The sequence below is a fragment of the Silene latifolia genome, chromosome 9 (genome assembly GCF_048544455.1).
Source record: "Silene latifolia isolate original U9 population chromosome 9, ASM4854445v1, whole genome shotgun sequence".
Classification (NCBI taxonomy): domain Eukaryota; kingdom Viridiplantae; phylum Streptophyta; class Magnoliopsida; order Caryophyllales; family Caryophyllaceae; genus Silene; species Silene latifolia.
In genome coordinates this window covers 5,072,044-5,090,685 of record NC_133534.1, presented here as the reverse complement: position 1 = coordinate 5,090,685, position 18,642 = coordinate 5,072,044, and the positions used below count along the sequence as shown (strand labels likewise).

Genomic DNA, 18,642 nt, shown 5'->3' with positions numbered 1-18,642 from the left:
TAAGTCAATTAACTTGTTACTTACTTCTTACCATTTATGCAAATATATATTTAATTTCCTCTTAACATATATTCTTTAGATCCATAATATCATAGTGGCCAACGGCTAGTGCATCAGTTTAATTAGATGATCATTATTAACATATTCCTTAAATCTGTTTGGTATAGTGGTTGCTCATCTCATCCGTTAACCATGAGGTCAGGGTTCGATCCCTGCCAATAAAAATGGAGCAAACTCTTTGGCTAGCCGTTTACCTCTTCGTGAGAGCACGCGCGGCGAGAGAATTATACACTGTTGTCGACGGTGAACACCCCGGTTTACACCAACAAAAAAAACATATTCGTTAGCAAATTAAGCTTTCCTACTGTAATATTCCCAACCTAACTTAGGCATGGTTTCATAGTGTACAACTGCTAGCCGAGAGCCTCTACTGTTTTTGTCTCAATTATTCATTTGTCCTTTTTATTATTCTTTCTGAGAAGTAAGGCCCTGTTCTTTTGGACTTAAAGTCACTTAATTTAAGTTAACTTCAGATCCTATAAGTTCGATTCGATTCGATTCATATCCTATAAGTTCGCCCGATCCTATAAGTTCGATTCGATTCGATCCTATAATTTCGATTCGATTCGAATCCTATAAGTTCGATTGATTCGATTCGAGATCCTATAAGTTCGATTCGAGATCCTATACGTCACTTAATTTAAGTTCGATTCGATCGTATAAGTTCGATTCGATTGATTCGAATCCTATAAGTTCGGTTCGATCCTATAAGTTGATTAAGTTCGATCGTATAAGTTCGATTAAGTTCGATCCTATAAGTTCGATTAAGTTCGAGATCCTATAAGTTGATTCGATTCGATTCGAGATCTTATAAGTTCGATTCGATTGAATCCTATAAGTTTCAGTCCAAAAGAACAGGGCCTAAGTATGATAAAAGTCGAATAAATAATTGAGTCTTTGGGACTCTACGACCGTTGTACGCGCAAAGATAAAAAGTGATTTTTTGAGAAATGCGCTAATAACTATTTTTTATTACTAAAAAATGATCATTTTAAGTGGTCACTATTATAATAAACAGTAGATCTTATGAGAGACTGTCTTTTACTAATTTAGTGAGACACATAATAAGGAAAAGGGAAATTTAGTGAGTCCTTCACCCATTATGTGAGAGATCTCTCAATAACGCTATTGAGAATCCCATCTCTCCGGAGTTTTTGTGTATAATAAATTAATCGCTCTTTACTACAAAATGGTCACTTTTTATTAAAAAGCAAGAATTGATGTTCCTCTTGCACGTACAAATATTCTCGGGCTAACACTAGGCATGATATTAATTATAGTGCGTGGTCAACGACTAATACATAAGTTTAGATGTACATTTTGTTAAAATATACCTTACATATAGGAGTATTAAACAAATCGTATATGAAAATTGTTGAGTTTATGGATTCAAGTACCTAAGAGGGAGAGGGGTTGAATTAGGTACTATTTAAAAAATTTAACTTAACCTTTATTGCATTTGTAGGCTAAAAGAGATAGGAGAATACTTCGAATAATATTGAAAGATTAAACAAGTTGTTCCGGGTGTAATTCCAGAGCAAGTATAGTTACCACCCGTGGCTTGTTGAACGATGTCTTGAGTTGGATTCTCCCTTGGTCTTAATCGCTCCTCTCGGCCTCTCCTGCAACAATGAACGAACTGAGGGCTTGGCTTTGTGCCAAGCGTACCCACTCCGACGCCCAAGTCAGTAAACTCAGATGTATAAGTTGTATGCTAATTGTCTAGGAATATATTGTAGAGAGATAAGGAAGATTATACCAGATGAATAGTGTATTTAGGTCCAGTTGTGTATTTCTGGGATGGATCCTTTCCTCAATGAAGGTTGAGGAGTATTTATAGACTTCACCTTTTGTCACGTAGTGGCCAAGTGGCCAAGTGGCTAGCAGGTGAAAAGACTGATCTACCCCTCGGCCGAGGGACCTATGGCAGGCCGGCGGGCCCTGTTGACTCACCGCCGAGGGGTCTTGGATATGAGTACGCGGATATGTGTCCCGGTGGCAAAGTTGTCACGGGGACCCAGTGACAAAGATGGGCGGCATCGGCTAGGTTGTCTAAGTCGTTGACTTGCTGTGGACATCTTTGACCTTGCTCAGTATGTTTGACTTGGTCAGCGGTGCAGAATATGCCCCATCAATTTGCCCCCAGCGTAGTCTATGCCGTGGTATGGGCTTCGATGTACGTCTGAGCGTATATTCTGCGCAAGTAGTTTGTAGAAAATTTTCCTGCATCGGCTTCTTCTGCGGCGGCTTCTTCTGCTCTGCCTAGTCTTTCTTAGGCCGTACCATATCCCCCCTCCACATGGATGTGTATTGGGCATCCGATGTGGAAAAGAAAGGGACGCTGGCCGAGACCGGGGTTGAGACTGCCGGTTATTTTTGATTGCCCCCGGCCGGCGGTGTCTAGCTTGGTTGATCATGTGGCCGGCGGAGAATAGGTGCATGGGAATTTGTTTGAGGAAGTTGAATAGGCGGAGAGATTTGAATAGGCGTGTTGAAGACGTTTGGTCACTTTTGCATTGATTGCCACAACTGTTGCAACGATTGACATCCCGTGGTTGCATGTCCGACACGTGTCTGCATGCTGATTGGTTGACGCTTCATGGGCTGTTTGCTGATTGGTCCTGCTTCGTGGGCTTTTCCCTATAAATAGGGCATTTGCTCCGAAAAATTGGCCACCAATTTCATTCTCCAAAATTTCCTTCTCTCTAAACTTCTAAGGGTTTCTTTTTCTAATTTCCAGAGTTATTACTCCGGCGAGCGTTTTCTTCAAGGTAAACAAACAAACTTTCCAATTTTTAATTTTGTAACTTCATTGTAAACATGTCTTCTGCCGACGCCGGGCCTAGTAAGCCGGGCCGTAGGTCCCCTTCTCCCGAAGTCGATTCTCGAATTCTGGAGGAATGGGAGGATGATTCTGATGTCGATGATGATGCAGAAGATTTTGGTGACGATGCTTTGAGGAGGCTCGTCCTAGTAACGTGAGGAAGTACGTTATGGATCACGGCCTCGCTTGTAAAGTCCGTCTTGACCGTACTTGGACCCACAAGTTAGTCCGTTTGTTCCTATGAGATATTTTTCGAGAAACATTTCTTCTTCGGTGAGGGCTACGAAATCGTTATCCCGGAGGAGGGTCGGTCGTCTGTCTGTTGCCCTCCACCGGGCCACACCGGCGTATATATGCGACATTTGGAGTTTGGGCTCCGGTTTCCGCTGAATGGGTATGTTGTGGCCATCCTTAAGGCCATGAACGTTGCCGTTGCCCAATTGCACCCGTTGGCCATGAGGACCATAATCGGGTTTGTCCGCTTTGTCTCTTCAAGGGGGAGGCCCCAACGGTGAACTTATTTCGCCGACTTCACTACCTCCACCGTCATTCTCTCGGCCGCGCCGGTGGTTCAGCGTGCACACGGAGAAGGGTTATGTCACTGGCGACAAACTTTCCTCTTGCAAGGGCCGGCGGGGGTCGGGGGTGTACGTTAAGGTGCCGAACGACTATCCGCTTCCCTCGCTCCTTTCAAAGATCAAGTTAACTTGCGGTGTGAGACTAAGGCGGAGCATGACAGATGGGTCTCCCGGAAGAAACTTAAAATGGATGCTGGCAGGGTTCTTCTCTCGGAGGACGAGAGGTTGGCAATGCGGCTTTTTGAGGTAGACAAGGGTGGGCTGCCGAAAAGATGGATTCCTCCAACGCAGATCATTCTTCAGGATGAGCCGCTTTGCCATGTCGGCCTCATACCGGCCCTAGCGCAGGGTGAGTGGGGTCGGTGTGAGGCCCATCACCGTTCTCGTTGTGTCTTTGAACTTTGATTTATTTCTTCTACTTAACTCTTGCTTCGTTTCCTTCGCAGCCATTTTGGACCGGACTGTCGAGGATATCCTCCTGAGAATGGGATCGAACAAAGATAAAACCGTTGCTAACTTACATCCCAAAGCTCTCCCCAATGACCGCAGAGGTCGCCGACCGATCTCATAGAGCAAACGGGTGAAAAGCTTGAGTGCGGTGGAGACCCGTGCGAAGGTTGTTAGTAACGTGCCGCGTCATACGCGCAAAACGAAGTCCTCGGCGGTGGTGGCGTCGACACCGCTCCGCCTTCCATCCCCCCGTTCGAAGGAGACGGTGGAGGTCATTTGTATCTCCAACGGGGATGACTCCGACGAGGAGGAGGGCTCGCCCCTTGTCCGTAAAAGAAAACAGACGACCTATACCGCGACCGTTGATTCTGCTGGCCGACGAGGAGACGCGCGTTTCGGCCAAAAAGGCCAAGCACGGTATTGTTCTTTCGTGGCTTCGTTTTAGCCGGTTCCTTAGGCGCCGCCTGTGACAGCTCTTCGGCATGTCTGCGTATGTCGATACTTATGCTTGCTTTTAATTTTGTAGATCGGCCCCGGTCCGTCCGCCGCTCTGTTGGGCGCAAGTGGAGGAGCTCAGTGCGGCCGGTGATCAACACGTCACCGTGAACTCTTCATCCCGCAGGTTTCCCTCCCCACCTGCAAGCCGGTGATAAAAATGTCGCCACCGTCCCTTCATCCCGAAGGTTTCCTTCTCCCACTCATAGATGAAGGCACGAAGCCGATCAAGGAGCCGGCGAGGTGGAACAGTCTTCACGGTGCTCGTATCGTAGAGCAGGAGAAGGTCGTGGCTCAATCCACCTTGGAGCTAAATGCCACTAAGAAGGTGGCCGCGAAGGCCAAGCAGATCTTCTCAATGAGCAGAGGCTTAGGGAGAGGCCGAGAGGGCGCTCTTGGTCGAAAGAAAACTCGGCAAGACGTTGAGAAAGAGGTCCTTCTTTGAGAGAGCCAAGGCCGAGGCCGCGGCAGCTGAATCGCTAAGTCTGGAGAAGTGTACGCTTGTTCGAGAGGCACGCCGACCTCTACCTTAAGCGAGAGGAATGAATCCAGGGACCTGTTTAAGGCCCAGACGGAGGTGGTTCGGATCAGAGATGCCGTCATTAGGCAAAAGGATAAGGACATTGAGATGCTCCAAACCGTCATGCTCCCTAACATGTGTGCTGAATTCCGGGATTTAGCCGAAGGAGCTGCTAGGGAAGTGATTGAGGAGCTCTTCCCTCTTGATGGTTCCTTTCCGTGGGACAGATATGACAAGCTGCTTGATGACAAGCTCGAAGCCAAGGAGCAAGCCGTGGCGGAGAAGGCTAAAGAGGCGGTGAGGGCGAAGGCAGAGAAGGAGGCGGCCGCTGAGAAGGCAGCTCTGGCTGAGAAGGCTAAGGAGGCCCAAGAGGAAGCCAAGCGGGCAAAGGCGGCTGAGGCTGCCGAGGCTAAAGCCGAGGTCGCCGGCCGAGGCGCTAAGGAGCCGCCGGGGTACCCATCGAAGAAAGTGCCGCTGCCGTTGCTGATGGCGAGCAACAACGGACATAGGGAGATAGCATTTGTAACTTTTTGTCTTTTGGCTTATCCTTGTAATTTCTTGTGATTCGTTGAATATATTTAATAAGAGTTCGTTTTTACTTCACTTCTTTTCCTTGTGCTAGTATTCGAGCTTCGACTGTCCTTTTAGCGTCTCCGTCTTTGTCCGGGTTGTCTCTTTCCGTTATTAATTGAGTATCTCTTATGTTCCCGCCTCGGCTTGGCCGAGGCAGTCTAGAGTGCGTGTCTCAATTGTGTTAACGCTTCCAAGGCATCTTGATCGTTTCAGCGAGTATCAACCGCTACTGGTTATAACCGTCGCAGTGTCTGCTTCCTTAGGGTGCATGCCGCTCTTGTCGGTATGACAGTGTGAGCCGTCGTCTGCCGTGGCGTCTACTACTTGGAGTGACTGCGACGGCGTCACACCTCTTGGGGTGACTGCCGTGGCGTCTACTACTTGGAGTGACTCGCGACGGTGCTGTTTCTTGAAGGAGACTCTCGTGGCGTCTACTACTTGGAGTGACTGCGACGCGTCACATCTCTTGGGGTGATCGCCGTGGCGTCTACTACTTGGAGTGACTGACGGTGCACTGTTTCTTGAAGGAGACTCCCGTGGCGTCTACTACTTGGAGGATCGCGACGCGTCACATCTCTTGGGGTGACTGCCGTGGCGTCTACTACTTGGAGTGACTGCGACGGTGCCTGTTTCTTGAAGGAGACTCCCGTGGCGTCTACTACTTGGAGTGACTGCGACGGCGTCACATCTCTTGGGGTGACTGCCGTGGCGTCTACTACTTGGAGTGACTGCGACGGTGCATGTCTCTTGAAGGAGACTCCCGTGGCGTCTACTACTTGGAGTGACTGCGACGGCGTCATATCTCTTGGGGTGACTGCCGTGGCGTCTACTACTTGGAGTGACTGCGACGGTGCCTGTGTCTTGAAGTAGACTCCCGTGGCGTCTACTACTTGGAGTGACTGCGACGGTGCCCGTTTCTTGAAGGAGACTCCCGTGGCGTCTACTACTTGGAGTGACTGCGACGGCGTCACATCTCTTGGGGTGATCGCCGTGGCGTCTACTACTTGGAGTGACTGCGCGACGGTGCTGTTTCTTGAAGGAGACTCCCGTGGCGTCTACTACTTGGAGTACTGCGACGCGTCACATCTCTTGGGGTGATCGCCGTGGCGTCTACTACTTGGAGTGACTGCGACGGTGTCTGTTTCTTGAAGGAGACTCCCGTGGCGTCTACTACTTGGAGGACTCACGACGGCGTCACATCTCTTGGGGTGATCGCCGTGGCGTCTACTACTGGAGGATCGCGACGGTGCTCGTTTCTTGAAGGAGACTCCCGTGGCGTCTACTACTTGGAGTGACTGCGACGGCGTCACATCTCTTGGGGTGATCGCCGTGGCGTCTACTACTTGGAGTGACCGCGACGGTGCTGTTTCTTGAAGGAGACTCCCGCTCTTGTCGATATGACAGTGTGAGTCGCGTTTTTTTTTTTTTTTTTTTTTTTTTTTTTTGATGGAGACCGCGCTCTTGTCGGTATGACAAGTGTGAGCGGCGTCTCCTTCCTAGTGACTATGGGAAGAGCGTACATTCTGATGGAAGACTTGGATGATTTTTCATTTAGGTAAAAACATGCGTCGGGGTGCCCTCACTGCTTTGGACACCTCCGACGTTACATGGAGTATTCCCGAGATTTTCCGGCGTCCTAATGGCCCGTTGAAGGCGTACCTCCCGGTTAGACGCTAGTTACATCCATGAGGTCGCTCTCCTGTTGTAAGGATAGACCTTTCCCTTTCTCCGATTTCTTTGCCACCTTAAGGGATTGCATGTTGCATCCTCTCGGCAGCCTATCCGGGCGTTCACCACCTCGTCATTCTCGTCTTTGGAGACGAGCTTATGCGCTTCCCCCGGTCCGAGACGTACATCAATGTTAGGGCCCGATGGACATCATCTTTGCGTCGCCTCGCTCGAGTGACGCGGCCTATGAGAACGTTGTAGGCGGATGAGCCGTCGATGACCACGAACTCGGCTAGGACATTCTTGGCCGCATTCCTTTCGCCGAACGTTACGGAGTCCGATTGATCCCAGTGGTACGGTCCACCCGCCCCGAGAAACCGTATAGCGGGTTGGTGCAGGGGCTTAAGTCCTCGACCTTCGTGCCGAGGCCGAGGAAGCACTCCCCGAACATGACATTCGTGTATGCGCCGTGTCAATCGTGGCACCTTTTGACCAGGTGGTTGGATATGTCCAAATTGACTACAAGTGGGTCGCTGTGAGGAGCGATGACTCCTTCGTAGTCCTTTCTTCCGATAGTTATGTCGGGGATGTTGGAAGAGGGGTGGCTGTGTTGGGCACAAAGTTGATGGCCCGATAGAGCTCGTTCGTGTGTCGTTTGTACCCATGAGCGGACCCTCCGTTCTCGTGGCCCCCGATGACAACGTGGATCACTCCTATCCGTTCAAGACGGATTTCTTCTCTCGAACCGCCGCATCGGTCTTTTGGCTTTTGGCAACGTACTTGCCGAGGCTCCTTCCGGATCGCTCTTCAATGGCATTCTTCGATGCCGGCATCGTTGGTTAGATGGCCGGTGGCCGTGGTACTCACAAAGATCGCTCGTGTCACCGTCACTTTTTGGTTTTGGGGGTCTCTCCCACTTCGCCCTCGCTTTTGCTCGGGCGAAGACTTCGGCGCCGATACGACGAGAGGGGTTTTATCGTTATACCGCCTCTGGTGGTACGTTCCCGAACTCCACCCGGCGCCCGCCGAGTCCCGTTTCCCGGGCAGATTTGTCGGCCGTGACCTATTATTGTCACGGCGTCTTTCTTCGGACCGTGACCCGTTGTTGTCACGGCGTCTTTCATGCGGGTTGTCCTCCCGGCGGTTCTTCTTTTCGAGTGCTCGGCCTCGCTCGGGCCTAGCCACGTCTTGTGATAGTCTTCTACCTTGATGGCTTGGTCGGCCTTCTTCCCGGCGGCATCCAAGCCCAGGCCCCGCACTTGATGAGCTCATTTTTCAAATCTCCCCGGGAGGCCTTTCATCGCATCGAAGGCGCGCCGGATTAATCTCCCGAATCTGTTGGACCTTTCCGTCGAACCTCTTCATGTAGCTTCGTAGAGACTCGCCCCCTTCTTGTTTGATAGTTAGGAGGTCCGATGTCTCCACGGCCCTTCTCTTGTTGCAAGAGTACTGGGCTAGAAAGGCGTCCCTTAGGTCGGCGTAGTAGTACACCGAGCCGTCGGGAGGCCCCTTGTACCAACTTTGAGCCATCCCATGCAATGTCGTTGGGAAAACTCGGCACCATACTTCATCGGGCTGCTCCCATACTGACATGTGAGACTCGAAAGCCTCAGCGTGGTCGGCTGGATCACCCTCCCCTTTGTATGATATGGGTGGCAACTTGAGCTTAGTTGGCACCTGGACTTCTAGGACGTAGGCGCCGAGGGGCCGTCCCGATCACATCTTTGGACGACACGTGGCGATCGGCTCCTCGCATTCCTAGCCCGACTCCTCTCCTCGTAGCGGGAGGGACTCCTTCCCTGACTCTGGCGAGTCGGGCTTCTTCTTCTCCGACTCTGATGGGTCGGACTTCTTTCATTCCTCCGGAGTGGGCCTCGTGGTCGCTGCGGTGACGCTCCCCCGCGAGTGCGGTGGGACTTATGTCCATCACTAGCATTCTGGCTCCTCCTGTTTCAACAGGGCCAACCTCTTCCAAAGGCTCCGTTCAAGTCTCTTGGAGTCACGTTCTGGGCCCTGGTCTCCTGGACGGGTCCCGCCGCTCTTGTCGGTGTGACAGTGTGAGCCGACGTCCTACCGATGAGGTCCAGGATTTGCTTTAGCAATGCCACGTCGACCACATGTCCCATGAGGGTGACTTGGTTGGCATGGGCGTCGTCGCATCTGGTGTTATTGGCATCCCGAACTCCGGTTGGATTACTCCGCCATGAGGGTCAGATGACTCCGAATTGTTGAAGGTATCATCCGGGTGGAGGGGCTCGCTGCTACGAACACCTCTTGTTCTTTTGACATCTTCTTAGCTTTTTGGGTGGGTTTTTGTTGTTTTTTTTTGTGTTTGGGAATGAATGTGACTAGCCTCTAGTGTCTCTCCCCACAGACGGCGCCAATTGTTCCGGGTGTAATTCCAGAGCAAGTATAGTTACTACCCGTGGCTTGTTGAATGATGTCTTGAGTTGGATTCTCCCTTGGTCTTAATCGCTCCTCTCGGCCTCTCGCAACAATGAACGAACCGAGGGCTTGGCTTTGTGCCAAGCGTACCCACTCCGACGCCCAAGTCAGTAAACTCAGATGTATAAGTTGTATGCTAATTGTCTAGGAATATATTGTAGAGAGATAAGGAAGATTATACCAGATGAATAGTGTATTTAGGTCCAGTTGTGTATTTCTGGGATGGATCCTTTCCTCAATGAAGGTTGAGGAGTATTTATAGACTTCACCTTTTGTCACGTAGTGGCCAAGTGGCTAGCAGGTGGAAAGACTGATCTACCCCTCGGCCGAGGGACCTATGGCAGGCCGGCGGGCCCTGTTGACTCACCGCCGAGGGGTCTTGGATATGAGTACGCGGATATGTGTCCCGGCTGGCAGGTTGTCACGCCGGACCCGTCGTTGTGACAGGCCGATGGGCGGCATCGGCTAGGTTGTCTAAGTCGTTGACTTGCTGTGGACATCTTTGACCTTGCTCAGTATGTTTGACTTGGTCAGCGGTGCAGAATATGCCCCATCACAAGTATTAAGATGGACGTTTGTTGTAGTATGAAGATAACAATCGTTCTGACTGTTGCTATTTGTCTCAGTTTATGGAGTACAGACTGCAGACCAAATGTGACAGTATGTTGAACTGTTACTTCAAGAGTTAAGCAAAAGAGATACAAACGTGATAAAGAGCAGCGAAATAAAACAAATAAAATTAAACACGAGATTTTTGAATTGGTTCGGCAAGAACACAAGTGCCTACGTCCAATCTACTTTTTATTGATTAATTTTAGTGATCTACTCTGACTACTAAAAACCCGTACAATAAAAAGACCAACAACCTACTCCGGTTGTGACACAAGTTCAAGAACTACTCCGTCCTAGAACAAGTTAACTCGCAACCTACTCCGGTTGCCAAAGAGTTGAAGACTACTCCGTCCTAAACTCTAAATACAAACTTAGAACGTTATAAGGATCAAGTTTCCACTAGCTTATTCTTAACAAGAATTGAGATGGACAACTTTACAAGATCAACGGTTCATAAGTGAGAGAGATTAGTATATTAAAGCAACAATAGCTATGATTGTAACACTTGAAGACTTTTAAAACTTTGCAAAATAAAGACTCGGTTTTTAAGCTTTGAAAACAATTTTGCAAACTTGAATGAGATTTCAGGGAAAAAGTCTTAAGGATTTGAGAGGATATGGCACGCCTTTTATAGGGAAAGCAAGCAAGGTAGGTTGTTAGGGTTTTAAATATCAAAGACCATCACATGTGATGAGGTTCAACACATTCCCAAACTTGCACAAAAGAGGGTTCTTATTTAAAAGGCAAAGGAGAGAAAGAGTGCTTGTAATTATCCAAAAGAGACCATAGGTTTTTCAGGAAACAAAGAGTGGAAAACAAGTCACAAAAATGGCAAAAAGCAATCCTTGTTTTATGAAAGATCAAGGAGTCAAATTGGCACAAAGAGGAAACAATTTGAAATGATAATTACTCAAACCTCTTTTTCTAGAAGGTCAAATCTTTGCAAAAATCTGAAAGTTACGGAGTATCTTTTAAAATCGACACGTAAATGACTTTTGAAAGATAAAAGGAAGTTCCAAGTGTTACGAATCAAGGCAACGGTTCAGGCTACTGTTACTTGTAAAAGTAACAGTGGTCTTGACTGTTTCTATTTCTTTAAAATACTCTACTTTCCAACTTGTACATTAGATGACGCCTAGGACTCAATACACTGGGTGATCAACAATTCAACACTTCTTAATCCAAGCTTGATTTAATCATAAATCCTGAAAAGGTAAACTACGATAACACACATTAAATGGGCATGTTATCATCAATCAAAAGAACCCAACAAAAAATCATCTGAACGGAGCTATTAATTTCGTGTGTGACGAATATCTAAGTTTCAATCACTGCGTCAAGGGGCGCCAGGATGCAAAGTTTATACTGAAATACTCCCTTCTATTCTAAATAACTCTCTCTATTTCTTTTTTCGTCTATTCGCAATATTCTTCCTATTTCCTTATTTGACAAACTTTTATACTTATTTTAATCACCCCACCCCACAACAATACCCCCAATACTCATACTTTATCTTATTTTAATCATTTTACCCCACAACAATACTTATTTTAATCATCTTACCCCACAACAATACTTATTTTAATCACAAAATACCTCCCCTTTCTCTAATCTCCTACCCCCACACAAATACTTTACCATATAATACTCCCTCCTTAATTCTTGTGCCCCCTTAAATAGGGAGGGTTATTTAGAATAGGAGCAGGGGTGTCTAAGACCACGGGCAACCACGGCCGTGGGAACCGGGCCTCCGCTTTTGATCACCGTATTACAAGCTTTTATTAATGAAATTCAATACGAACCTCGAAGTGTAATATACTTGTGCATTTATATTTGGGGCCTCATTTTTCTTTGTGGTACTGGGCCTCCAATTATTGTAAGACGCCCCTGATTTATAGGAGGGGAGTATGAAATACAATCTACTCCCCCTGTCCCGGTCATTTGTTGTCCTTTTCCATTTTGGGGTGTCTCAGTCATTTGTTGTCCTTTCTATTTTAAGAATGGATTTGATGAGTAATTTGATCATTCTCACTCAATTTATTCCACTTGTCATTTAGTAATTGGCCCTCTACCCTTTCCTTGGTCTTTGTGCCAAAACCAAAGGACAACAAATGACCGGGACGGAGGGAGTATAATAGTAAAACTAATAAATATGCACAATGCATGGGGAAATTGAAGGTGTAACACAATCATTAGAGGTATGAGAGATGATAATGGTTTGTTGACATGCATGCCTGAAAACTAGCACACTTCCTGTGCAGTAGTAGATCAAGGTCATTAATTCATCCCTTCGACGCGAGATTGTGAATGTAATGTTCCGACTTACGAGTACTTGATGCTAATAACTTGTTTTATGATACATCGTAAATGTAATGTTTCGACTTACGATTACTTGATGCTAATAACTTGTTTTATGATTTTCTTTACTAGTTGATGCCGGTTTGTCATCTTCAATTACCAAGTATCCAGAATTCGGACCTTCTGGTGGTTGCGACAGGGCGGCTCGAGACGTGTTACATAGAGATAATGATTTGGTTGTATACATGCTTTGCTTTTAGTAGATGTTTTGTTGCTTTGTAATTTGTATGGAAAGTCATATGAGAAAATTGCTAGCTATAAGATTGATGATTATATGAACATGATTATAGAGAGATATAAGACAGAGTAACTAACTACTTGGATTAGTTGTAACAAACTCAATATAACTAACTCAAGTAGTTAGTTACTCTGTCTTATAACTAACTCAAGTAGTTAGTTACTCTGTCTTATACTAGCGAAAAGAATAATAGTCAACCCAAGGGTTGGTCATCAGTACGGGCTGACTCGGTCCGGACCCAGCCCTTCTTGACCCGTTATTTTATGCAACTTGGCATGACCTGGTCTGGCCCGCCCTTAGCCCGGCGTTAACCCTGGCCTGGCCCGGGTCCCAAAATTCCAGCCCGACCCACCCTTGGCCCGCCATTTTAGCAAAAATAAAAAATAGAAAAATAAAATCGTAAGGCCCGTCAGCCCGACCCGCCCTTGGTGATGTGGCTGTCGCAACCCTATCAAATGTAACCAACTGGTCTCTAACTAATATAGCTAGGGAAGTCGGGATCGTATCCACAGGGAGGCTAATTGTGATCTATTTGCTAATTCGAGTCTGTCTAAGTAACGGGGTTTGTTTGATTTTTGTTCTAAACTAAAGCAATAAAATAAAAGGTTTAAAGAGAGAAAATGAATCGATAAAAATATAAGAGAAATGAGCTAGGACATCGGTTCAACATGGATTATACGGGTCATAGGTAGGGTCAAGGGTCAGTCTCAATTACCGGTCTATAGGGCAGTGAAAAGGTTCTCATGGTCCGCTATTCGCCCTAGAATGCTTCTAGCGGGCTCTCGCAACTTACTAGGGCACTCTAATGTGTGTGACAGGTCTAACCCTTTCCAGGCTTTCGATCTTAGGTCGGGGCTTACCAGTACAATTAATTAATTACGTCGACTTAACTAATTAAAAGCAATTGAATGTCACAATTAACAACATAGACCAATTAACAACATAGAGAAATAAAATGATGGAGGAACGACATTTTGCGTATATTTTTATTTTTATGGAAATTGATGTAATAGCATGGTCATTCACATAATAACGCAATTTCTAATGAAAAAGTCAAACAAATAGCCAGAAACCCTTTGTAACTGTACATTTTAAATATGCGGTTAAGATCTTAACATCAATATAAAATAACATGAGAAAAATTGGTTATCCCAAAATTTTAGGTTTAGGTTGGCCCCTGTGTGCACATTGTTTTCGTCCCGGACTCCCGACAAGGGTAATACTCTGTACATTAAGACCCTAAACATGCGATGTTTCAAGTTATATTATCAAGAAACCATTTCAACCAAAAACTTTAACTGATAGTTGGAGTCTTAGGATCGATTTTATATTCCAACATGTCATTGTTGGTACAAAAGTACAATTATTATGCATTAGTTGGCTACGAATTAAGTACGGAGTATTTGCTTATTACACTTTGCATGTCAAAACTGCAATTTAACAGGAAAACACTCGCAAGTTCAAAAGAAGAAAACACTACAACCGTATGTATTTGCATCCCCTGCATCAACGATGTAAAGCCAAGACCCTTTAATCCCCAAGACATATATCAACAATTTGAGTTTTCCGTTACCAAAACACCCGATAACACCATGTTCTTCGCTAAATCTGTTGCCAACGATGGACACCCTCCAAAACTCTTACGCAATAAGTATGGACGAAAGATAAACTGCAACACCATAAACAGTTTCACCCTTAAACACGTTTATGGTCTTAACCCGTTTGTTCGAGCTCAATTACCCGACTTCAACTTTCCTATGTCCCAACAATGTTTTAAACCCTTGGTGGTTGGTACTTGGTATTGTCCATTCATGTTCATCATGGAAGGGTGTGAAAAAGGGAGAAAAGAGCAAGTCAACGTCGGAAAGTTGACTTTTTTTAATCGGAAGTGTATTTTTGGTAGTCTTTCGCAAAATGAAGAAATAAAAGGTAGTTGAATGTCAAAAATAAAATGAAAGGTAATTATTTACAAATGAGCCTAAATAACTTAATAAAGGTAGTTTCTCACCAAAAAAAAAAAAAAAAAACCTAATTAAAATAACAAATGTTGGTCAAGCACGCAAAGTCATGATAAACAGTTGGCCATGATAAGCTTCGTCTTATGACTCAAAATACTTGTCAAACCAACATCTTCTTGGAAATTTCGTCCAATTATTTTTAAAACGTTATACTCCGTATATATTGGACTTTTATTCATCCATGCATGTTCTCATAACACAACATAAGCAACCAAAAAAATAAAAATCTTGCATCTTGCTAAAAATGTATACAGCAAGGTCATTAACTTATTACCGGAACACGCCGGGGGCTTTGTCGCAACCACCGGAAGGTCCAAATTCCGGTTATTTAGTGATCCAAGACGAGGAGTCGACGGGCACCCATTTCTTTGGATTATTGAAGGACCGAGAGGTTAAGGATCTACCATTTCCTCAGAATAAACTCCTGACTGTACGACACAGTTCAGGAACTGCTGAACATCGACATGTTACTCATGATGAAGTCTATTTGATTCCTGTTATTAATCAGCCATTGTCTTCTAATCTCTATTACGCCATTAAAGCTGATGGAAAACATAAAGGGTATGAAATTTTAGTATCTTTACTCTTTATTGAATTTATACATAACTTGTTAAATTTAATTCACAAATGTATAACGAGTCAAAAAAAAAAAAATGCATGTAATGGGATTCAAAACCCGGGTTAATAGGTGGAAAACCAAAGTCTTTATCATTGAACCACAAGATATCTATTATACATTTAGTGGGCTATTATTTACTTATCTACTGTTCAGCAATATTTGGGTAGCAAAAATCCGTCTTTTAAACTAATTTTTTTATGTTTGGAGTAGCAACCGCCACCCGGTTGCTACCAGGTGAGTCCGCCCCTGCTTTTAGGCTGAGATAAACTAAACTGAATGGAGTTGAGCTGAATTTCTACCGAGAGTCATGTTTAATACGGCTGATTGAAAACCGTATCGGGTATACGGTTTTTAAATTCACAATTTTAACCGTATACCCGGTTTTCGTATACCCGGTTTTTCCGTATATCCGGTTTTCGTACTCAGATACGGATTTCAGTTGTTTGTAGTTCAATTTATTGCATACGCGATAAAACCAATACATCCTAACTTAAATTTAATAATAGGTTATATATTAAAATAATCAAATTTTCAATATTCATTATACAAATGCATTAAGGAAAAAGAGAGTAGACAAGTTAAAGTGATTTTGGTTAAATTATTTAGTTTTTGTAAGATATTTTTGGTTTCTTTTATTTCTTTTCAAAAACCGTATCAGAAACCGTATACCCGTTTTGTTTTTGCCTGACCCGGATACGATACGGTTTTTTGAAAACCGTATCGTATATACGGAAATCCGTATCGTATATACGGAAATCCGTATCGTATATACGGAAATTCGTTTAATTGAAACCGTATACCGTATCGTATCCGTATATTAAAACCGTTTCGTACATTTTTGCTCATCCCTAATGTTTAACAGTCCGTCTTGCTTAAGACCGCCTTATTTCAGACCGTAATAAGACCTCTCACAAGTGAGAAGCACATGGGTGGTGGGACACCCCCATGTGCTTTCCCACTCACACCCTAAATGGGTTTTTTGTGAGAGAAAATGGTATCCGTCTGACAATTTCAGAAAGATATGACGGTCTGAAATAAGAATTTGTGAATGTTTAATGATTGTTTATGTTCTAAGAGTTTAATTTAATATTTTAATGTAACAGGGAAACATATGCAAATTCAAAAGAAGAAGACGTGATTATAAACTGTTGTGGCATCCGAAGCATTAAAGATGCAAAACCAAGATCATTTGATTCCCAAGACATCTATCAACAATTCCAGTTTTCTACAACTACATCAACATGGCGCGACTCGACCACGCTCTTAGCCAAATCTTTTGCACCAAATGGACACCCTCCACATTTCTTACGTCGGAAAGCTTGGACAATTAGTGGCAAAACCCCACGTAATTTCACTCTTCATGAAGTTTCCGGCCTTAACACGTCTCTTCGAGCTCATTTACCCGATTTCAACTTCCCAATTTCTCAACAATGTTCTACACCACCCTTGGTGGTTGGTACTTGGTATTGTCCCTTCATGTTCATCATTGAGGGTTCGGAAAAAGAGCGGATTAAAAACTCGGTTTTCTATCACATGACTCTTGAGCAAAGATGGGAGCGAGTTTTTAGTGTCGATAATAATGATTATGGTCATGCAAATAAGGTTACAGTCGATATTGTTGTTCCGACTGAGGTGGCTAGAATTGGTGGACAAGAGGAAGCACTAGCCTATATGAATAATGATAATAAGGTGGTGTGGTTTAAGACTAGAGATAGAGAGGTGGGATTAAGCAAGTTAATTGTGGATAGAATGATGTGGGAAGAAGAAAGAGTTGGATGGGTTAAAGTTATAGAGGATAAGCAAGTGAGGGTGGTTAAGGAAGAAGTGTATGAAGGATTAGTGAATGGTTGGAGGAGTTTTGGATGTTATGTTTTGGTTGAGAGTTTTGTATTGAAGAGGAATGATGGAAGTATTGTGATGACTTATGATTTCATGCATACTCATCAACTAAAAAGCAAATGGGAGTAACAATAATGTATACTAGATTGTCATGTAAATATTAAGCCAATAAGTCTTGGTATAGACGGGTGGGGCGAACAGACGTGTAAAGACCTCTAATAAAATGGGTAGGGGGGACAAGGTGGGGCACCCCCCATATGCTTCCCACTTTTTGGCAAATGGGTATTTTGTGAGGGGAAATGGTATCCGTCTATACGTATAGACGGATAGTGTCCGTCTATAATGAGAATTTGTGATATTAAGCAGGGTGGTTATTCTCTTAGTTGTTTAAATTATGTCTTATAAATGTATTTAAGGATCATGCATGTATGTTGTATATGAAATCCTTTTTACTTTGTTTATTGATGTAAAATTAATGTACCTTTATTTAGATACTAGGAAGAATCCCGTGCTTCGCACGGTCAGTGTTGATATTTTTTAAATTTAATTGTAGAGTGGATACTCGTAATTATATATCCTATTCTAAATTAATTAGTCCGTCAGTCTATTAACTTCGTAACTCTTATATTTTATAAAAAAACACATTGTTTAAATTATTTAATATGACGGTGATAGTAATACCGTCAATCTTCATGCTACTTTCATTTCACTTTTTAGTATGTCTCATTGATTTCTTTCCAATATTGATTTGACGAACTTATATCTTTGTTGGTTTCATATGAGCGCACTTATGTCGTGGGGTGAGAATCAATCCCCAACTTCATAGTCGGAGAAAGAGAGTTACTCCCACGACATGCTAACTCTTATTCTATCGACTAACTTATTAGTAGTTGTTAAATTATTACTCCATTTATCTCGATCCATTTATCGTATCTCCCTTTTAGGCTTTTACAATGAATTTATTATTTAGATTTATTATACAACACTACGAAACTTTTTTTTTCTTACTAAACACGTGTCAATATTTATGTTAGTGATACTCCTTTTATCTCGATCATTATTTTGCATTTTTGTTCTTTGTGAAAAATATTTTAATTAAAATTAAACAAAGCATGACACGGAGGAGTATATTTCAAGTGCAATTACATTTCCTAAATGCATAGTAATGCTAAATGCATTAGGATATAAGGCTTTTCAAAAGTATCAAACTTATTCAAACAACCTCATATAATTAATTTTCATCTATACCAACTTTAGATATGGAGTTACTCGTTCCCTCTTCTTAAAACAACTCTTAATAACTCTTAAGAACCCTAGAAAATGAACTTATAGCCATCATCCGAGA

General features: G+C 44.1%; 1 protein-coding gene across 1 annotated transcript; it reads left to right on the top strand.

The window, feature by feature from the left end:
- The first annotated feature begins 15,065 nt into the window (after nucleotides 1–15,065).
- On the top strand, nucleotides 15,066–17,501 carry LOC141598828 (uncharacterized). The gene is made up of 2 exons (XM_074418621.1): nucleotides 15,066–15,400; nucleotides 16,562–17,501. The coding sequence occupies exons 1-2, from the start codon at nucleotides 15,084–15,086 to the stop codon at nucleotides 17,424–17,426; spliced, it is 1,182 nt and encodes a 393-aa protein (XP_074274722.1). The 5' UTR covers nucleotides 15,066–15,083; the 3' UTR covers nucleotides 17,427–17,501.
- Nucleotides 17,502–18,642: the final 1,141 nt, after the last annotated feature.

What these genes read in the sequence shown, in the direction of transcription:
- LOC141598828 (XM_074418621.1), top strand. Translation starts at nt 15,084, where the DNA reads ATGTATACAGCAAGGTCATTAACTTATTACCGGAACACGCCGGGGGCT. An exon ending in GCTGATGGAAAACATAAAGG is followed by an intron (nt 15,401 to 16,561) that starts GTATGAAATTTT and finishes TTAATGTAACAG; the next exon opens with GGAAACATATGCAAATTCAA.